This window comes from Heteronotia binoei, unplaced genomic scaffold (assembly GCF_032191835.1).
Source record: "Heteronotia binoei isolate CCM8104 ecotype False Entrance Well unplaced genomic scaffold, APGP_CSIRO_Hbin_v1 ptg000334l, whole genome shotgun sequence".
Taxonomy (NCBI): Eukaryota; Metazoa; Chordata; class Lepidosauria; order Squamata; family Gekkonidae; genus Heteronotia; species Heteronotia binoei.
Window position 1 is genome coordinate 1194860 of NW_026800018.1, and position 22432 is coordinate 1217291.

The window sequence follows — 22432 nt, forward strand, 5'->3', positions numbered from 1 at the left end:
TCATTCTTTTCTTCTGGTATATTTTGAAAGCGTAATATATAAGCTGCTTTCTCCATTTCTAGCCTTATTACCCTTTCTTCTAATTGGGCCAAGCTTGCTGCATTGTCCCGAGTTCTGTTGGACATCTCTTTTTCTTTTTCCTCTATCCTGTCCACTTTGGCGGTCAATCTATGGATCTGTTGAGTGTTCCCCAATAATTGTTTCTGAAATTCTTCAACCTGTTTGTTAGTTTTTATTATCTGCCCCAATAGATCAGCTTTCATCGTCTCTAGCGCTTCTTGATTTTGTTTGAAGCCCTCCATCACCATATGTTGTAACTTTTCAATGGCATCTTGATTTGTTCCCTCTGCCCCTGATTTCCCCCCTCCCCCAGGCGTGGGTGGGGGGGTCGCTTGTCCAAGTTTTTTTGGGCCCATATCTGCCCCCTAAGATCTTTGTTTGATTCTAAATTAAATAGTTAGTGTTATTTTTAGAAGCTTCTTCCGTTTACGATTCTCAATCCCCTTATCCAGGAGGTTCCTTCTATTAAATAATTTAGTATAATTACTTATTTCTAGCCCTCTATAATCAGCAACAATTCAATTCCTTCAGCAATCAGATATAATTCACTTCAGTTCATCCAATACTTAAAATCAATTCAATTCATTCCATACAGAAATCAAATAACCTTCATTGCTAATTATTAAATCAAATTATTTTCATTACTACTCATTCAATACCTTAATTTAAATTCTATTTCTTTCTAATATATAATTACCTTGAATCCTAATAGCAAATTCACCTTTAAACAGTTAATTTCTATTTCTATTCCAACTACAGCAAAATAGTTTTCTTACCAGTTAGTCACTATACTATTAACAAAAGTGTTCAGTTCAATTCTTTACCCTCTAGTAGAATTCAATTCAGTTTTCTGTCTTCCAGCTCTCTGCAGTCCAGTTCTCTACAGTCTAAATAATTGTCTCTTCTGTAATTTATCTCCTGTTCTGTTCCCCTTTTCCAATTATTTCTATTTGTCCCGTATAGTCCCTTTATTTTTCTTCTATTCTTCTGTTCTTCTGTTCTTCTTCTTGTCTATAATACTGTCTATATTACTCTATGTGTTCACTGTCTATGTCCGCGCCGTTTCTTGCAGTATCCCAATCAGCTCCAGAAGCGCCTAAAAGCCCATCTTCAGTGGGGAGACAGCCGCAACAAAGCGTTGCTAAAAACCGTCTCTCCACTCTTTATCCGATATGTGATTTTTCAATTTCTATTTCTTGGCCTCAGTTTATCCTCTATCCAGTAAAAAAGCTCACCAGCCTTGTATATTTTTATTTTTAGTAGGGGACGCCATTCTCTCCCCGCCTCGTGGTTTCACTTTCGACTACAGCAGAGCCGCCATCACACTGTAATCCACACCGCGTCTTTCATAGCTCCCCTCTTTCGCTTCTATCTTTTCCTGTTTCTCCCTCCTTCCACCTTCAGTATCTTTCCCTTAAACACTTCAAACCACCTTCTCGACTCAACTACTTACTCCGTCCATCAGTCTACTTGCTCAGTCCATCAATCTACTTACTCAGTCCATCAAATCCATCTCTTCTTTCCCGAATACGACCTCCGCCGCCGCCACCGCTGCTGTCCGCCGTCTGTCGTCCGTTTCTCTGCCCGGCCGGCTCGGTCTCAATTCTCCCACCTTAGTCTTGGCTTTAGTTTTCAGTCTTCTTCTCCTATCCTTGTACTATAGTTCTAGCCGTCAACAGTTCTCGCCATCAATCAGTCTCAGTTGCCTTTCCATCCCGCTTCTCTCCACTTCTCTCCGCTTCTCCTTCCCTCCATGTTCTTCACCTTCTTTTCCTCCGTTCTGCGTCTCTCCGACAGAGCGCTCCCTCCGCGACCCACATGCACAAGTTTCAAACTTCGATGAATCCTCTTGGAAGGTACAGTTATGTTTCTTCTTGTTGTTTCGTGCGATGGATATGCATGTTATCTCCGTCTGCTCCCTTGTCCGGTGGCCCGGTTAAGCACCAGAGTGTTGCTGGGCATCGGCTTCAGGGGCTCATTGGATCTGAATAGGGAGCCTCCGCTACCCATCCAGTCTCCAAATAGCGCCCCAAACTGCGACGCGTCTTCCGACGCTTCTTTAGGGGGTACTTTCAGGCCGAAAGCCCCCCCAAATGCCCAGCAAATCCAAGCTTCTCCCGGAGCTCGGGAAAATGCTTAGCGACACCACGCCATTACACCGGAAGTCCCCCTGGGGTCCTCAATTCTTGACTGGAGTTTTGCCTGGAAGGCAGCTTTAACTTCGGCTGACTGAAGGCTGCCAACCTGAAGCTTCCTCCGAGGGATACCTCCTCTCCTGGGTGTGGGTTTAAAGTGAAGACGGAGATTGCAGCGTACAAGACGATGATCCGTATGACATTCCGCAATGGGCATTACTCGGGTGTGTAAGACATCTCGAAGGTCTCTCTGGCGCACCAGAATGTAGTCGATAAGGTGCCAGTGCTTGGACCGTGGGTGCATCCAGGTTGTCTTCAGGCTGTTCTTCTGCTGAAAGATAGTGTTGGTGATGGTGAGCTGGTGCTCCGTGCAGAATTCTAGCAGGAGGCGCCCGTTATCATTGCAGTTGCCAATGCCGTGTTTGCCAAGTACTCCTTTCCAGGCTTCCGAGTCTTTACCTACTCTGGCATTGAAGTCGCCAAGGATGATCACCTTGTCCTCTGTAGGGGTCTTCCGTACGAGGTTGCGTAGATCAGCATAGAACTTGTTCTTTTCTGCAGGATCTGCTTGAAGGGTTGGGGCATACACACTGAAGAGTGTTGCATGCTGCTTGTTTTGAAGTGGGAGGCGCATGGACATGATGCGATCTGAGTGACCTGTTGGCAGGTTTTCGAGTTTGGAGGCAATGGAGTTCCTGACCATGAAGCCAATGCCAGAAAGGCGGCTCTCAGCCTTTGACTTACCCAACCAGTAGAGGGTATAGCCAGCACCATGTTCTTGAAGACTACCTTCCTCAGGGAAACGGACCTCACTGAGAGCTGCTATGTCAATATTCAACCTGAGAAGTTCGTGGGCAACTAGAGCAGAGCGTCGCTCAGGGCGACCACTGTCTACTGTGTCAAGCATGGTTCTGATGTTCCAACACGCAAGCTTTAGTCTTTGCACACTTTGTGAGGCAGGTGCATGCCTTTTCTTTGTTGTTATTTTTTGACCATGAGTAAGGATGCCCGTTGACCGCGGCTAGCCAACTGGGGTGGGGGAGACGAGCTTTGTTTAGGCCACCTTTTCTAGGCCCCTCTCCTTGTGGAGCAAGCAGCGCTGTCCCTAGATAAGGCTGCTTGGTCGTTCAGGGTGCTGCCAAAAGATGCTTTCGTCTCCGGGTCAGCATCAGGCGACCAATACCCTGAACCACCTACATGCAGGATCGGGACTGCGGCTTCCAGTGGCATCTTCCACCTGCCGTTTCGCCCCTTGCCCATCGCTGCAGGACTTGGTGTGTTGTGGGTTGTGGATGAGGATATGCCCTTCAGGCCTGCGCAGAGGAATTTTTAGGTGAAGCACAGTGTGCGCGGTACTGGCTCCACCCTTTCACCTTGGGGTCATCTGCCATGGCCCAGTAAGCTGGGACGCCGGCAGCGAGTCCTCCAGGTGGTAGGTGTTACATTAACGAGCTCTATCTGCCCAGGTTTGATGTTAGAGTTTTCCTTCTCTTGGCTGGCGAGGTTGGTGAGCCCAGCCTGCCCATCCGGTTATACCGCCGGACATTCGGTCGCACCATGACGTGGCAAACTCTGTGAGAAACGGGGGGGACCAGCGGGAAGGTGTTGCCACAGATGCAGGAGAGGCCATTGCAGTGACCATCTGCCAGGCATAGCCGGACAGTGACCACGCAGTGTTCACTACACCGTGAAGGAGAGGCTATGTATTGCGCATACACTTTCCCTGGGGGGGGGCAGATTACCCAAGAGGGAGCCCACCCCTCCCCACCCCGTTCCAACAATACACTGTGGCTAATAGCCATTGATGGACCTCTGTTCCATATGTTTATCTAATCCCCTCTTGAAGCCGGCTATGCTTGTAGCTGCCGCCACCTCTTGTGGCAGTGAATTCCACATGTTAATCACCCTTTGGGTGAAGAAGGACTTCCTTTTATCTGTTCTAACCCAACTGCTCAGCAATTTCATTGAATGCCAATGAGTTCTTGTATTGTGAGAAAGGAAGAAAAGTACTTCTTTCTCTACTTTCTCCATCTCATGCATAATCTTGTAAACCTCTATCATGTCACCCCTCAGTCGACGTTTCTCCAAGCTAAAGAGTCCCAAGCATTTTAACCTTTCTTCATAGGGAAAGTGTTCCAAACCTTTAATCATTCTAGTTGCCCTTTTCTGCACTTTTTCCAATGCTATAATATCCTTTTAGATGTGCGGTGACCAGAACTTTACACAGTATTCCAAATGAGACGACACCATCGATTTATACAGGGGCACTATGATACTGGCTGATTTGTTTTCAGTTCCCTTCCTAATAATTCCCAGCATTGGAATTATTGGAATTATTATAGTGTTGGCCTTTTTTATTGCAATCGCACACTGTCTTGACATTTTCAGTGAGTTATCTGCCACGACCCCAAGATCTCTCTCTTGGTCAGTCTCTGCCAGTTCATACCCCCATCAACTTGTATTTGTAGCTGGGATTTTTGGCCCCAATGTGCATTACTTTGCACTTGGCCACATTGAACCTCATCCGCCATGCTGACACCCTCTCACCCAGCCTCAATAGATCCCTTTGGAGTGCCTCGCAATCCTCTCTGGTTCTCACCACCCTGAACCATTTAGTGTCATCTGCAAACTTAGTCACTTCACTGCTTACTCCCAACTCCAAATCATTAATGAACAAGTTAAAGAGCATGGGACCCAGTACTGAGCCCTATGGCACCCCACTGCTTACTGTCTTCCACTGCGAAGATTGCCCACTTATACTCACTCTCTGTTTCCTGTTAATTAGCCAGTTTTGATCCAAAAGAGAACTTGTCCTTTTACTCCATGACTCTCGAGCTTACTAAAGAGCCTTTGATGAGGAACTTTATAAAAAGCTTTCTGGAAGTCAAGGTAAACAACTTCTATTGGGTCCCCTTTGTCCACATGTTTGTTCACCCCCTCAAAAACATCAAACAGGTTAGTGAGGCAAGATCTTCCCTTACAGAAACCATGCTGAGTTTTCCTCAATAACTTGTGTTCATCAATGTGCCTACTCATTCTGTCTTTGATAATGGTTTGTACCAACTTTCCCGGTATTGAATTCAGACTGACTGGTCTGTAATTTCTTGGATCTTCTCTGGAACCGTTTTTAAAGATGGGGGGTGACATTTGCTACCTTCCAGTCCTCAGGAACGGAGGCAGATTTCAATGAAAGATTACATATTTTTGTCAGAAGATCCACAAGTTCACCTTTGAGTTCTTTCAGAACTCTTGGATGTATGCCATCCGGACCTCTAAAATTAGTTTTAATTTGTCTATCAGTTGTAGGACCTCCTCTCTTATCACCTTAATCTGACTCAGGTCCTTCAACACCCCTCCCAAAATTAGCAGTTCTGGAGTGGGCAAACACTTCTCATTTTTCACAGTGAAGATGGAGGCAAAGAATGCATTCAGCTTCTCAGCCATTTCCCTATCCTCCTTCAGTAACCCTTTTACCCCTTGGTGGTCATCCAAGGGCCCCACTGCCTCTCTGACTGGTTTTCTGCTTTTAATATATTTGAAGAAATTTTTATTGTTGGTCTTTATATTTTTTGCAATATGCTCCTCATAGTCCCTTTTTGCCTGACTGATCACAGTTTTGCATTTGATTTGCCACAGCCTGTGTTTCCTTTTATTAACTTCACTTGAACTAGCTTTCCACAGCTTAAAGGAATCCTTCTTACCTTTTATAGCTTCCATTATTTTGTTTGTTAACCATGCAGGCTTTTTCTTATACCTGTCTGTGCTTTTCCTAACTTTCTGAGTTTCTAGGATTGTAGTTTTAAATAGCATCCAAGCTTCCTCAAGGGTTTTGACCGTATTTGGCTTTCCTTTCACTTTCCTCTTCACATGCCTCCTCATCTCAGAGAATTTACCCCTTTTAACGTTAAAAGTGGTTGTGCTGGTCAACTCCCTATTTATACAAATGGTGAAATCAATATGAACATATGAAGCTGCCTTATACTGAATCAGACCTTTGGTCCATCAAAGTCAGTATTGTCTTCTCAGACTGGCAGCGGCTCTCCAGGGTCTCAAGCTGAGGTTTTTCACACCTATTTGCCTGGACCCTTTTTTGGAGATGCCAGGGATTGAACCTGGGACCTTCTGCTTCCCAAGCAGATGCTCTACCACTGAGCCACCGTCCCTCCCCTAACATTATGGTCACTGCTCCCAAGCGGTGCGATCACTTTTACATCTCTCACCAGGTCTTGGGCATTACTTAGGACCAAATCCAGGATCACTCCACCCCTGGTAGGTTCTGTGACCATCTGCTCCATAGCACACTCATTGAGAGCATCTAGAAACTCAATCTCTTTCTCCCAACCAGAACACATATTGACCCAATCAATCTGCGGGTAGTTAAAATCACCTATTAAGATACAGATTTTACGCTTAGCCACTCTTTAATGTCCTTCCCCCCACCTTTCCCAGACTCTATCCCCCAAATCTCCAGGAATATCCCAACATGGAGTTGGTAACTCTAGCAAGTACACACTTCGCAGCGACAGCCTGCCTGGCATGCAGAGGAAGGATGGCTTTTTTGCTTCATGCAGATGGGAAAATTAAACCGGGGAGGCTCCCTTCTGCAGGTAGAGATTGACTCCCCCCACACACACACACATACCTTGCTGAGCCCAGTTAAAAGAGAAGGAAAACTGTTGCCAGTACCAATTCATTATCAGCATTCTACATTGATTTTAAAATGCTGTGATGCCCTGATCTCCAGTGGGCTTGTGGTGCTGCTGCCACCCACTCACTCTGATTCAAACCACCTTTGAACACTGCCCACCCAGGCTAAAATAGAGCCTCCAAAAAAAACACCTTCTACCTTAATATGCTGATCAGAGGAATCCATGACTGATACAACCTAGCAAGCTAAGACAGGAAAAGGACTGTGCTACATGCTTCAGGACACAGCAGAAGCAATTACTTTGGGCAGGAAGCAAAGAAAGAGCCTGGGAGAGAGGTGGGGACCATGGGAGGAGAGAAAGAGTCTCTCTCCCTCATTGGCAAAGCCTGGGAGGGAGGAAGGAAGGAGATGCAGAAGACTCATTGGCAGAAGACTTGTGACAAATTTCACACCAACCCCTAGTGCTGATCGGAGGGGCATGACAAATGGTTGGTAGGGGCCTGACACTTTCTGTGGCTATGAGTCTGAGTACCTGTATTCCAGGCTAACTGTGTATCAATCATTGCCCATTTTGAAATCTATTATTCACGCTTGAAAGCAGATACTTACAAAGAAGGATCTTGGACGAGGTCTTTAAGGTTTATCCCACTACGATCCTCTGCGAGATTCCTGAAGCAGCTGTCACTCACTAAAGAAGAAAGAGGGGGGGGGAAAGTATTATCATCCTAATCAATTTGCAACCTAGCTTTCTCACTGAGAATCAAGGTGGATTACAAAACATGATAAAAACAATTCAAACAGCAAAAATCTCTAATGAACAAACAATGCTGTGGGGGTGTGCATGAAGAACTGGAAAACAATACATGAAAATAGAACAACAGTCTAAAGCAGGGGTGTCAAAAATAAGGCCCTGGGGCCACAACTGGCCTGTCCAGGACACTTATCCAACCCTTGAGCAACTGGTGCAAACAGTAGGATGCTGGAGGAGAGTGGGTGGAGCCACTCTGATTGTAGCTTCAGCACAAACTTTGTCTGAAGAGTCAAGCAGAAGCCTTTGCTTCAGTGGCAGACTCACTGGTAAATAGGGCACCACTGCAGCCACATTCATACCAACTAAAGGTTCCAGGATGAGGCTGCACACATCTCCGCTCAGCCTGTAGCTCCAAGGATGCAATCCTGAATGGCCACAGGAATCGGTGTTTGCTCAAGGGGGGGCACAGAGGATCCTCTGCTGGAGCTGATAGGTCAGCAGAGCCACCATAGTCATGACCCGCCCCCCCCCCCCAAGAGGCAGATGTTTTGGCCCATTTTGGCAATTTCTTCCACACATTAGGAAGACAGGTTGCATACCTGTAACTGTAGATCTTCAAGTGGTCATCTGTGCATTCACACTCATGGGATACAGTGCCTGCACCAACCCCCCAAATTGGTACCTAAAAAGCATGGGATTTTTTCGCACTCAGCAACAGTGAGCATGTACAGGCGTCCCAGTACACATGCTCACCGGAGCCAGCGGGAAGATCTCACAGTTCCTTCTTGACCGCTGGAAGCCCCTAACATAGGGAGACCGTCAGCAGTGGGGAAGGAGGGCGGGTAGTGTGAATGCACAGATGGCCACTCGAAGATCTACAGTTACAGGTAAGCAACCTGTCTATCTTCGTCGTGGTCTCAGTGCTTCACACTCATGGGAGATTAGCAAGCAAGACATACCTGGAGGCAGGAAGACGGTCAACCAGAAGCGACAACTTGCAGCATTGCAGCTCCCAGACGAGTCCTCCACTGAGCATGCACGTCCAAAGCGTAGTGCTTCATGAAAGCATGCAGAGAGGACCAGGTGGCAGCCTTGCACACGTCCGTCAGGGAAACACCTTTCAGGAATGCCACCGACGTTGCCATCGCTCTAGCAGAGTGCCCATGAATGCGCCCAGGCAATGGCTTCTTTGTCAACAAGTAGCACAGTCTCAGTGAGCCACTTCGAAAGCCGCTGAGATGAAATTCTGGAGCCCAACTTAGGAGCAGCGTAAGAAACAAAAAGATGCTGGTCCTGACAAAAAACCATTAGAACGACTCAAATAAAACAATAATGCACACTTAACATCCAAAGCGTGCCACCAACATTCCTCATCCGAGGAAGGCGTGGGATAAAACGTGGGTAACCAAACGTCCAACTTAAGGTGAAACTGGGAAACCATCTTGGGAAGAAAAGAAACATCAGGAGCCAACTACACTCCGGACTCCTGAAAAACTAAATATGTGTAGTCACAACGCACAGCCATGAGCTCCCCTACACGGCGTGCAGATGTGAATGCTACCAAAAAAGCCGTCTTCCAAGACAGAAGCTGTAGCGAACATGTTGCCATTGGCTCCAAGGGATGCCGAGTAAACCTGTCCAACACTAAAGTCAAATCCCACAACTGTGAGGGTGACCTTGACGGGGGATGCAATCTGAGCAGACCCATTAGAAGCCTCTTCGAATGAGGGTGCGCAAAAACTGAATGCCCCTCCACAGACTCATGGTACACTGATATTGCTGATAAATAAACTTTAACAGAAGAAAAGGAAAGTACAGCATCCACCAAAGATAACAGAAAATCAAAAATCACTGATAGCCCCACCCGTTGGGGTGAGACTACAGGGTCAGCCAAAAACTGAAGAAACTTCCCCCACTTCCTACTATTTCGGAAGACGTGTTGGACTCTCCTGGAGAACTCACAAGGTCGATGAACCACGCCGTCAGCTTCAGGTGAGGCACGTTGTGATGAAACACTTGACCGTCCTTGGCTGACAGAAGGTCCGGTTCCACCGGAAACTGATAAAGAACCCCCCGCGCTAGTCAAAGCAAGATCAGGAACCAGTTCTGCTGAGGCCACCATGGTGTCACTAGGATGCAGCACGGCCTTTCTCTTGCAATTTTGTTGACAACTCTTGTCAGCAGAGGCGGAAATGGGTACAGGAACCAGTTGTTCCACGGGAACATCAGGCCGTCTCCCAAAGATTCTGGATCCATGCCCTCCCTGGAACAGAACAGAGGACACTTCCGATTGCTGGCTGTTGCAAACACATCCACCTGAGGATACCCCCAGAGCTGAAACACAGGTTGAAGGAAGTGCCACTGTATCTCCCACTCGTGCGGAGATGCTGCTCCTCTGCTCAATGAGTCTGCCTGCAGACTGAGCACCCCTGGAAGGTGTGCAGCCTTTACGTAGATGTTGTGCTCCAGGCACTCCATCCACAGTTCTAGTGCTAGAGCACAGAGCCATCGAGAGACTGTCCTGCCCTACCTGTTGACATAACGAAGGGTTGTAGTATCGTCCGTCAACAGGGCTGCTGCCTTCCCCGCCACCATGGGATGGAAAGACCGAAGGGCGAAATGAATTGCCAACAGTGCCAGATAGTTTATGTAATAATGAGTCAATTGCAGAGGCCAAGGGCCCCCCACACACAGAGAGTCCATGTGAACACCCCAGCCCCACAAAACGCATCTGTGGTAATCGTCACTGTTGTCACAGGTAGGTGGAAGGGAGCTCCCTGACAGATGTCTCTGGATTTCCACCATTGCAGGGACTGGAGGATTGAAGGTGGAATTGTGAACCTCTTCCGAGGTGAGTCCCGTAAAGGCCGAAACTGTCTGAGAAACCACAGTTGAAGACCTCTCATTCTCAATTTTGCAAATAGCAGCACGCTTGTAGTCGCCGCCATCAGCCCTAGGATCCGCTGTAGCTGCTGTGCCGTGCCCCATTTCCGACTCTGGAAAAGATGTACAAGATTGATGATGTCCATCGCTCTCTGCTGAGGCAGAAAAGCGTGCTGAAGGCTTGTGTCCAGCAAGGCCCCTATAAACTGAACTGTCCGTGATGGTGTAAGATGAGACTTTGTCATGTTGACCTGCAGACCTGAAGTGTGAAGAAGACGAAGAGTAGTTGCAATATGGCCAGATAGACGTTCTTCCAACTCCACCACAAGAAGCCAGTCGTCGATATATGGAAAGATGACTATACCTTGAAGGCAGATATGAGCGGGTACAACACTCATCATCTTGGTGAACACCCGTGGTGCAGTGCACAAACCGAATGGAAGGGCTTTGTACTGGAAGTGGTTGCAACCTATTGCAAAATGAAGGAAATGCCTGTACGCCGGATGGATGCTGACGTGGAAGTAGGCATCCTTGAGATTCAACGTTGCCATCCAATCCCCTTGGTTGATGAGAGGAAGGATTGTTTGCAGAGTGGACATTCTGAATTTCTGGTACATGATAAACTTGTTCAGATTCTGAAGGTCCATAATTGGTCTCAATCCCCCATTCCGTTTGGGAACCAGGAAATAACGAGAGTAGAACCCCCCCGTTCTGGCCTCTACTGGGACTGGTTCCATGGCTTGTTTCTGCAAGAGGTTCCTCACCTCCGCCAGCAGAGGTGAGGAAGGGGGTGTGGTGACAATCAATGACTGAGTCGGAACCTGAACGAAGTCTTTCTTGTATCCTTCTGCTATGATGGAAAGAGCCAACCTGTCTGTGGAGATGGACTCCCAAGCCGGAAGGTATTGACAAAGGCGGATGAGTGATGAAGAAGGGGCGGCAATGCGTGCTACTGAAAAGACAAAGGCCCTGCTTTTGTGGCCGAGCACCCTTAGATTTGCCAGTGGTTTGGGATGCTGAAGCAGACCTGTTTTTATTGTTTCCCCTATAGGGAGACCTACTCTCTAGTTGGGAAGAGCGAGGTCTCCACGGCTGGTTGGGGAGAATTTTTGGTAGGGCCTCTTGGGCCAAGATTTATGCCACTGCTTAGGCTTGCCTGCCCTAGAGGAGGCCAGGACACCCAGGTTTCTTGAGGTCTTTATACTATTGTCCATCTCTTGGAGGACACTGTCGGTGGTTGAACTGAAAAGATCTTCACCTTCGAAAGGCAGGTCTTCAACCAAGGCCCTGGTGTCAGGCTGAAGAGCTGTGGATCTTAGCCAAGAGTGACTGCGTAGGGAGACAGCAGAAGTGATGGTTTTTGCCAATACGTCCACCATGTGCTTTGTTGCAGCCAGTTGTTGCTTGGCCACAGCAAAGCCCTCCTTTTGCAGCTTCCTAAACGAAGATCTCTTCTCCTCACTCAAGGAGGACAAAAGGGGTGTGAGCTGCTCCCAAATGGAGTATTGGTAGCGAGCCATGCACGCAGCATAATTGGAGACCTTCACTCCCAATGCTCCTGCTGAATAAAATTTTCATCCTGCATTATCCAACTTCTTGCCCTCTTTGTAAGATGGGGAAGAGTGGGTCTTGCGTGCCTTGGATGATGAGGAGACCACCACCGAGTTGAGTTTGGGGTGGGAGAACAAAAACTCAGCACCAGCCTCCTGAACTCAATACATATGGTCCAGTCTCCGGGAAGAAATAGGTGTAGATGCTGGTTTTGCCCAAGGCTCCTTCACCGCCTGCAGGATAACTTTTATCACAGGCAGGGCCACAGCCGTCAATGTGTCCCTCTGTATGATATCGAAGACCGTGTCATCGACAACTGGCTGCGGTTGAACCACTGTGAAGGAGAGGGAGTGTGCCATCCGCTTCACCAGGTCCCCATAAGATTTCAGATCATCCGATGGAGATATGGGAAGATCCTCAGCAATATGTGACTCTGGTGAAGGTTCCACCGCTCTATCAGGGTCATCGGTACCAACCTCGGAATCCAATGACGAGCTCTTCTCACAGAGTGCTCAGAGAGTATTGGAGTTGAAGCTCGCTCAGGTGACTTCAGAGATACCGACAATCTCATCTGCACTTCCTCCACCCTCTCTTTACGTCTCTCAGGAGGGATCGACACCGAAGCCGACACTCGATGATTTGAGTGATGCGAGACTCTCGAGAGATGAGAGGCTTCTGACCGCTGATTCCATTCAGGGAAGTCACGTGGAGGGTACCACTGGTATGGCGGGTACGGATAACCTTAAGAGCAAAGCCACTGACATTGATCCCACGGCGGAAGTGGTGGGAAACGACGAACCATAGTAGCTGGTTCCAGCTCTCTCTTTTCCATAGTTGGTGCAAGAGGTGACAGGGGTTCATTCGGTACCGAAGCCTTGATCTCCGATATCAAACCACTGTCACTCCGATGACACAATCCCGATCTCGATGAGTGGGTGCACTGGGACAGGTCTATCTGCTGCTCGGATACCGACAGGCGGATCAGCTGAGAACCTCTGCTTCTCGACACTGAAGGACTCCTTGGACGTGGAGACACCAGGATCTTCCGGGGTGGAGCAGCTTGCATCGATGCCAAAGCATCCCGAGATGGAGGAGTGCGGAAAAGTCTATTCTTTCGCTTCTCCTTCGACTTCTTCAGGAGGGATGATCGGGTTCCCAAATTGTCTCGACGTTTCTTGGCCGGAGTCACCACTAACCCTTCAGAGGGTCGTTTCATGGATCGGCCTCACTTAGTCGGCATATCAGTCTGCACCGGTGACGATGAATCGACCGATGTAACCGTCGGGGCTGAGGTGGCTTCCCCCATCAATACCGATGGGCCCGTTGCCATTTTCAGCGGACGAATAGCCGATTCCACAAGTGCTGTCGATAGTCTTGTTGCCCTGTTTTTACGGGTTTGCTTAGAGAAGCTCAAGCAATGCGGGCACAAATCAACTCGGTGTCCCTCGCCCAGGCACAGTAAGCAGAGGGAGTGACCGTCAGGAGGTGCAATCTTGCTACCACACTTGCAGCAACATTTAAAAAAAAAACCAACGCCTTTCCATAGGCACCGGAACCCGCACAGAACTATTTCTGAGGGGGTTGGGGGGGGGGGAATAAAGCCCCGAGGGGCAAAGTCCAACAACAGTCTTTTTTTTAAACAACAATAACTATCTATAACTATTTAACTATCTAACTACTAACTAAGAAAACAACAAACGGGCTGTATAACAAGAAAAAAAATCCGAAGGATTACAGTATCGACTGGAGCAATCGAAAGGAGATCCTCTCAGCACGGTGGTCAAAAAGGAACTGGCGGGATACTCACGCTGGCTCCGGTGAGCATGCGTACTGGGACGCCTGCGCATGCTCACTGGTGCCGAGCGCGAAAAAAATCCCAGGCTTTTTAGGTACCAATTCGGGGATCGGCGCAGGCGCTATATCCTATGAGTGTGAAGCACAGAGACCACTTGAAGATCTTAGTCCTGCCATCAGGCACTTGGCAGCCAGGCCTCCCTCCCCCATGGAACACCCAGTGGCCTTCAGCCATAGGCAGTTATCATCTCTGGGAAGCAGTGCCAACAATCTCCAGCTATACTGATCACGAGGTGACCTGGGGCCTCTGCTGCACATGTGGCTTTGCATATGTGGTGCCTTCTGTCTGTGGTGGCTCCTGCCACATGGGCATGGAACAGAATACCAATGATCTCTGTCCTGAACCACCAGCATCACCCCACCATGGATCAACTGGTAGCCTTGGCTGGGGGTGGCCACTACTGCACAGGCATCTCCAATTTATTGGGCTTTGATTGACATGGATCCACCATGCACATGGGCCACGGGGGGAGGGTTAGTTTCACAGGGGAAGGGTTAGTTCAGTTTGTCTTCCCAACACCCTTTCATGGTTACTCAGGGGTAGGGGAGAGCTCAAAACAGCAGACCACTGCATTTTTATCCTGGGACCCAGGGTCACAGCACTGCTGTCTGGAGCGGATTGAGGAAGGGGTTTGCCACCTCTCCATACACACAGGAGTGTCTGCCCAATACTGCACCTCTGGCTCTTCAATCTGCCCATACCAGTTTTCCTCTGCCACACACACACAGCCCATGGGGCCGCAGTGAGGATACCAACTCCAAGCTTACCAACTACTGTCATTTATAAAGTCTGTATCTCTGGTACCTGGCATTACATTTTATGGCACACTTGCCCAGCGCAACAAAGTAACATACATGCAAGAGCCAGCCTTCATAAAGCAACAAAATAGTCCATGTAGACAAAGAACTGCAAGGCAACAAAACAGTCTGACAGTAGACATACCATACTGAAGAGGATTACAAAGGTAGAATACAGTGAATTGCACTTAAGGGAGGGCATATATTATAATACTCCCCCTTTTAGAAGTACCCTCTTGAGCTAATCCATTATACTATCATTCTGATCCCTTTACAAGAATGCCCTTGTCAATATTTTTTCCTTAGGACATTCTGTGAAATGATAGATGCCTAGGGGCCTTAGCTTGCTTGCCCAGCGGTAAATCTATATCTAGTGTCACCCCTAGGCTCTTAAATTACTCAGTGGGAAGTGTTAGCTGGACCTTATCAAAAGGACGAAGCATCATGTCCTTCAGGATGTTAACCTTCCCAATATATATTATCTCTGTCTTGCCAGAATTCAGTTTCAGCTTGCATACCCTTGTGAAGTATGTACAGAATCTGGGAAATAATACACAGATGAGCTCTTTCCACACATTACATTTCTCATGGTCTTCACAACATGTACTCAAAGCGTGCACTATGTGTGACCATCTCAGTACACATAATCACCATTTTGTCTGAAAATGACATTTTTATAGCTTCAGAAAGCATAGTGCAAATGTGTACTCAATAATCTAGTGTTGAGACAGCAGATACTGAAGCTGCATATGCCTCTTTTTCAGACAAAATGGCGATGGAGTGTGAGGCAAAATGTGCCTTATCTTACCTGTTCTTCCCTGGCCTTCCTGGTTTTTTCTCAACACTTGGAGAGGCTTCCCCCCCAACCTTGTCTGGTAACCACCACCACCACCAGACCTTGTACAGGATCAGGACTCTCAGGTTCCAAGTTCTGAGGCCTTGCCTCTGTGTCTCACATAACCCAGTGTCTGGTCACCACAGGGATGGTTTTCTGCCTTGCGCATCCCTGGAAGAATGACCACTTGCCAACTGCCTGCTTTCCCTTGGGGCCTTTAAAATAGTGTGTCTGAGATGCTGGAGGTCTATGTGGTACAGAAAATCATTCCCACCATCAAGTCATAAAGTATTTATTAAAAAAAAAAGTTTGCAAACATACTTTTAGCACAGCACCAAACTGAGCAAGCAGTTCCCAAAAATGGGTAAACCCCATTTTTTTTCTATACTTTTTTTCTCTATACATGCCCTATCAGATGTTAAAATAGGACACACTCCTTTTGCTTAGGAAGTGACAGATCCCTATAGAGTACCACTACTTTGAAGCTTGCTCCAACTCTTGAGATGAACACATAGTCCAGGGGTGTCAAACATCAGGCCCCCAGAGGGCTCCTACCAGACTTCTGAGCAATTGGCTGTTGTCTGCTTCCTTCTCCCTCTCTCTTGCTTCCTTCTGCATAACAGCTTGCTTTGCCAGGCTTGCTTAATCGCACAGGCGCTACAGAGCAAAACCTCTGTTTTCTCCATCGGCTGAGGCTCCTCCCTTGGGGAGGAAGGGGGGGGGGAGACAGAGCTTGCTTTGCGAAGCTCTTAATCACACAGCAGAGCTACTGAGCCATACCTCTCTTCCTTCTATTGGTTGAGGCTCCTTCCCCTTCTGCTCCTTTACCCAGTTCCCTGGATCCCATGAGAGAATTTTTTTTAAATAATCTTTAATCCAACAGTATTACATTTAAAAATCAAACAGAAAACCAATGGAAACATAAATAGATACATTGCTATATCTAATCTAATACAATCCTTCAAAATCTGACTTTTATTGTGTGTTACATAAAACTAACCAAAGTTTAACAATTGGTTGAATATATACATAAGTAACAGGACTATCAAAAATAAATTAACTTTCTATAATATTGATTCTGTGGAATTATGTCATTTTTAAAAAGAAAAGTAAGGGGTACCAAACAGACACTACATGTCTTTCATATTGGTTGTAAGATATGAATTATATCAATGATAAGGGATTTTGCATAATATGAATGTTTCCCACAGCCCTTGCTACCAGGCTTCTAATGTGGGTGGGTGTTTATCTACCCAATGTGAGGCTATGACAAGCCGTGCCGTAGCTATTAAAATATGAATTAATTCTGATGTACTGGAATTTAACTTTTGGTCTTGCCAATTATGAAGTAAAAAATATCAGGTTCCAGTGCTAAGGTTGTATGGGTAATTTTGCTTATTTGTCTATTTACCTGTTGCCAAAATGCATAAATCTAACTGAATCACCACCAACAATGGATAAAATCTGCTTTTCGCCACAAGACTTTTTGCAGAGAGAAATACAACGAAAGCACCTTTAAGACCAACAAGTGCTAATCTTTGTGTTTGTCTGTGTCCTTTATGAAGTTTATATTTCTGCTGCCTAATCTTAAATAGGTACACACATGGCCTGGCTCAACATGGCCTGGCCTGACAAGGTCTCATGTATGTCAGATCCGGCCCTATATCAAATGAGTTTGACGCTCATAGTCAATGCCTGCTTTCCCTGTGGAGAAATCTGTGCGTGCTTAGGGACACAGCATCCTAGGAAAAGAAATCTCCTTCCTTTTGCAAGGAGTTTTTAATCATATCTCTTTCCCCACCCACTGACTAAGTCATGTCAGATCAAAGAAGCATTTGCTGGAGAAATCCCCATTCTGAAAACTAGTATTCTATTCCTCCAACTCTCTTTTCCCTGCTTGAAGGGGAAAGAAAAGGGGAGAGCTGGACCCACCCATTATTTCTCCTTCTAGATCCAGGCCCGTAGCTAACTAGAGGTCCACAGGGCCTGTCGTGTCCCCTTGACAGTTTTTTGGGGGCCCTCATTCCCCTGTGTGATTTCAACTGTGCAGGAGGGGCACCCAGGAGCAGTCACTGCCCCTCCCATGCCATTTAAAGAGCCCACAAATCAGCTGATCGGTGGGCTCTAAATCATGCTGGAGGCGCAGCAGGAGCAGTCAACAGCCTCCTGCATAATTTAAAGGTTCCCCTCCCTTTGTGGTCCCCATGGCCCCCTCCTCCTGCAGCCTCTATGGGGCTGGCTAGATCTATTTGCATTTGTATGAAGGTGAGTTGAGGTGCATCTGGAAAACCATTGATGACTTCCTCCTTCCCAGCCTGATCTCTGCCAGAAGGGAGAAAAAACATTAAAATGCAGAGTAAAGGTTTGGCTCAGCTCAGACCTTCCAGAACAAAATGCATTTCTTCACAGTGTATCCTAAGATTAGCAGGTGTAGCATGATCTAGTACACAAGATCAAAGTGCCAGAAAGTTAACACCTGAAAATGGTTACTGAGATCTAAATAAAAAGGCTCACGTATAATCTCAGACTCAAAAACTTTTCAGATAAATTGACAAAACGCATGTCAGTAGAACATTCAGGGCTTTTTTTTTAGCAGGAACGCACAGGAATGCAGTTCCGGCTGGCTTGGCTCCAGAGAGTGTGGCCTAATATGCAAACAAGTTCCTGCTGGGCTTTTTCTACAAAACAATTGTGCAAAACAATGGTGATATCAAGGGTGTGGCCTAATATGCAAATGAGTTCCTGCTGGGTTTTTGCTACAAATAAAGCCCTGAGAACATTAGATGTAGTATATTAATTATTAATAAATGCCTCATCTTGCAGATCTTTAGCTCTGAACACTATCACAACACCAAAGCACACATGAAAGAACAGCAAAGGGAAGTGGCAGAGGTAACAGGGCTGGGGACTCTCTCCTGTAGTAGCCAGGGAGCCATTTCATTGTGTCCCTCCCAATACCTGGCTAGATGAACGCCTCTCACCCTTCTGGCAGTAAAGAGGGAATGGAAAAGTCAAAGCAAAATCTACACAGAATGCAATCCAAGGCACACTTGCAGCACCTTAGCTAAATCTTTCAGCAGCAGTGGATGAAAGTGGAAACAGTACAGAGGAATCTCCCCTGTCATGGTAATGGAGCCAGTTCATCACAGCTCTCCCCTCATGATACCTGGCCAGAGAGACACCTTTTGACCCTCCAGCAGCAAAGAGGGAATGGAAAAGCCAAAGTGCAACCAGTCTGAGAAGAAAATACTGACTTTGATGGACCAAGGGTCTGATTCAGTATAAGGCAGCTTCATATGTTCAACCTACGCAGACTGCAATCCAAGGCACACTTCCAGTATATCAGCAACATCTTTCAGTAGAGGCCTGCAGCTGCACAGCAAGCACACACCAAGGGCAATGCATAACAGTGATGTCAAAAAGTATGTCACCCTCTGGCATGAACCTAAGGCCAACTGCTGGGTTTTTTTTCCTTTTTGCTTCTGAGAAGTATAAACAGCTGTTATCTATATTTTGATCTTATTCCAAGTATTCCATTAACTGGACTATTAGCCTCATAGTCTCTACAGAAATAATTCCAGTCAGTAATATTAGTGTAAAGCTACTGGTAATGTTCTAAAGAAATGTAGTAGTATTTTTAGGCTACACTGTGGTTTTGCTAAATAAATTTAGTGATACAAAGTTAGGATAAAAATTCAGGAAAATAACTTAATGAAGTAACAATAAAGAATTAAAACATGCCCCAAACAGTCTGCACTCTCTTCTGGAAAAGACTCCTTACAATGTGGTTCCTTCTTTGGGCAACATAACTGAGTTCAACCCTTTTGATGAAAAAATAATTTAAAAGTTTAAAGAGCAGTTTTAGACAGTAAAGTGGAATCCACAGAAAAAAGAATTCAGTTTAATGAGAAAAAGACCAAATAAATCTTGCAGCGCTTAAAAGAATTAAAGGATTTTTAAAAACTGTAGTTGAGGAACTGAAGAATAAACTTGAGAAACTAGAAACAAAATGTACTATTAATAAGGATACATAGGAATAACAGAATTATTGAACTTGAGGACAAACAGGAAGAATTGCACAATGAAACATAGAAGATTATCCCCTCAAACTGAGAGTGGTTAAGGAAAAACTGGAGGAAGAGAACTTGCTGATTTATTTAGAGGATTTATTTTCCGGCATTTTAGGTTCAGACTTTGCAGATAGTGTTAAAACTTCTCATGTTTTTAGAGTTAATTCCCAAGTTGCAAAACCCAGGAATGTCTCTAGAGATTTCATGGTGACTTTTGATTCACCAGCAACAGGCAGGGAGAGGTGGGAACTTACAAAAGGAGAGGGATCTCTGTCATCAATGCATGATGATGCAACTTCTGGTGCAACCTAGAAGTGACAGCATTGTGCCGAGGTGATACTCTAGCATTAATCCCAAAATTCTATGATCATGCATGACCCATGCATGAAACCATTGCTTCTGGGTTGCTCCAGAAGTTGCAGCATCAGATGCACGCATGTGCGCGCACACACACACACACACACACTTGGCTGCCCTGTTTCCATCTGCCAAACAATTAAGAATCAGCAGGCAACAGGCGCAATAACCTGGAAATAAGTTTAGCGGAAGGACATAGTAAAATTACCAATTATCCAACATAGCTCTGCTCAGGCTACATAGGATCCAAACACTGGCTGGACTTCAGCTGATCTACTACAATTTTTATTTTATTTTATTTTTGTTAACCTGCTGTAACTAGATCCTGGACTAAGAAATTTAACGCAGTTGTTTTTCTACCAGCTTTTTTGATTAATATTTCCCAATCTCCCTCCTATTTACAGCCCTAATCCATATGCCTTTTGTTAACATGGATTCCAAGATCAGCAGCATAATCTTTTGGAGGCCAAAAGGGACCCCTCCTCCCTACTTCACCAGCAGAAAGGCTAGTAGGAATCAACACAAATCATGTTTCCCCCTCAAAAAAAGGATGGGGAATACTACGTCTTGTATGGCCAGGTTTTTTTTGCATGTGCAGAACACACAGAATATTATTTGCCAAAGAAGAATATTATTTACACACACAGAATATTATTTGCCAACGCTGGGACACAGGGGTTGGCCTTACAGTGGCTCTCCTCTTTCCTACAGTGTCAGGGACAAAGGGTGGTGGCAGGGGAGGGACTATCCCGATGGCACCCACTTGTATGTGGTGTGCCGCAAGGGGCAGTTCTCTCCCTGATGTTGTTCAACATCTACATGAGCCCCTTTGCCCAGATTGCCCAGAGGTTTGGGCTGGGATGTCATCAGTATGCAGTTGACACCCAGCTCTATCTGCTGATGGGTGGCTGGTCCAACTCCTCCCCAGAAGACCTGACCATGGCACTACAAGCTGTGGCAAGGTGGCTCAGGCAGAGTCGACTGAAATTGAATCCAACAAAGACGGAGGTCCTGTACCTAAATCATGGCGGTCAATCCAAGGTCCTATTACTCACCTTTGATGGGGCGCTACTTACACCGGCGCCCAAGGTCAAAAGCTTTGGGGTGCTCCTGGATTCCTCTTTAACTATGGAGGCCCAGGTGGCAGCCACTGCCAGATCCGCCTTTTATCAGCTTCGGCTAATAAGGCAGTTGGTCCCCTACCTTGAATGCAATGACTTAGTGACAGTGATCCACGCTACAGTCACCTCAAGGTTGGTTACTGCAATGCCCTCTACATGGGGCTGCCCTTGTCTCAAACCCGGAAGCTCCAACTAGTGCAGAATGCTACAGTCAGGTTCTTAATGGGTCTCCCCCTGCGGGAGCACATTCAACCTGTGCTGAAAGCTCTGCACTGGTTGCCCATTGCATATCGGATTTGTTTCAAGGTACTGGTTCTTACCTTTAAAGCCCTATATGGCCAGGGACCAGCATACCTTAGGGACCGCCTTTCCCCACATGTTCCCCAGAGAGCACTTTGGTCTAGGACAAAAAAACCTGCTTTCACTTCCCGAGCCTAAAGAGGCCAGGCTCATGACAACCAGAGCTAGGGCCTTTTCTGTAGCAGCCCCACACTGGTGGAATGAGCTCCCGGAGGAGGTCAGGGCCCTGCGAGAGCTCGTACAGTTCAGCAGGGCCTGTAAAACGACACTCTTCCACCAGGCATTTGTAAGTTAGACCACTGGCTGCTACAGTCTCTGAAAAATATCTGGACCACCTCTTGCATATAGATCATCTGGACCATTAAGATATGCTTCACGGAGAACACCTAGCTGGAATAGCAAGACAACACACTTAAGATCATAGCACCTGAAACGTCAATTTCTATGTTTTAACTTGTTTTTACTGTTATAATGTTTTATTGTATGTTTATATTCATGCATATGCATGACTATGTGAGCCGCCCTGAGCCTGCCTCGGCAGGGAGGGCAAGATACAAATTGAATTAAATAAATAAATAAATTTACACAAGAAAGGGGACTAGAGAAGGAGTGACTCACTCTTCCAGCATCATCCCTATTGAAGGTTATTTTATTTTGATGACAGCTGATTATTATATTATATCTGGATATGTTTGACTAACATAGGATGCCTTGAATTTTCAGATGCAACCAGAATATGTTTTCGAATAACTAAGTTAATGTCTTAACTTGCTATTCCTTTTTACACATTGAAAGGGCTTTGCAGCACTCTGTTCCTGGGATGCAGAGAACACAATCTTGCTGCCCCAGCCACATTCTGTCCTTTATTTATTTATTTAGTCACCACTCACCCAAAAGGCTCTCTCATGGATCGCTGCCTTGATGTGGCGAGAGGGCCATGCCATGCAGGGCTACCCAAGAGGGACAGGCCACAGCTGAGAACCCAGACAAAATGCGATCCACTGGAGAAGGAAATGGCAACCCACTCCAGTATCCTCACCAAGAAAACCCCATGGACAGTAACAAAAGG

The 22432-nt window shown here is 46.4% G+C and overlaps 1 protein-coding gene across 15 annotated transcripts in view; it reads right to left on the bottom strand.

Moving 5' to 3' along the window:
- Positions 1–22432, bottom strand: part of LOC132590604 (gephyrin) — a 686862-nt gene that overhangs the window by 562389 nt on the left and 102041 nt on the right. For all 15 annotated transcript variants that reach the window (XM_060263562.1, XM_060263569.1, XM_060263559.1 and 12 more), the window contains one exon: positions 7453–7531. In XM_060263562.1, coding sequence (XP_060119545.1) covers positions 7453–7531 — 79 coding nt within the window. Of the gene's footprint in view, positions 1–7452; positions 7532–22432 lie in introns of those variants that run through there.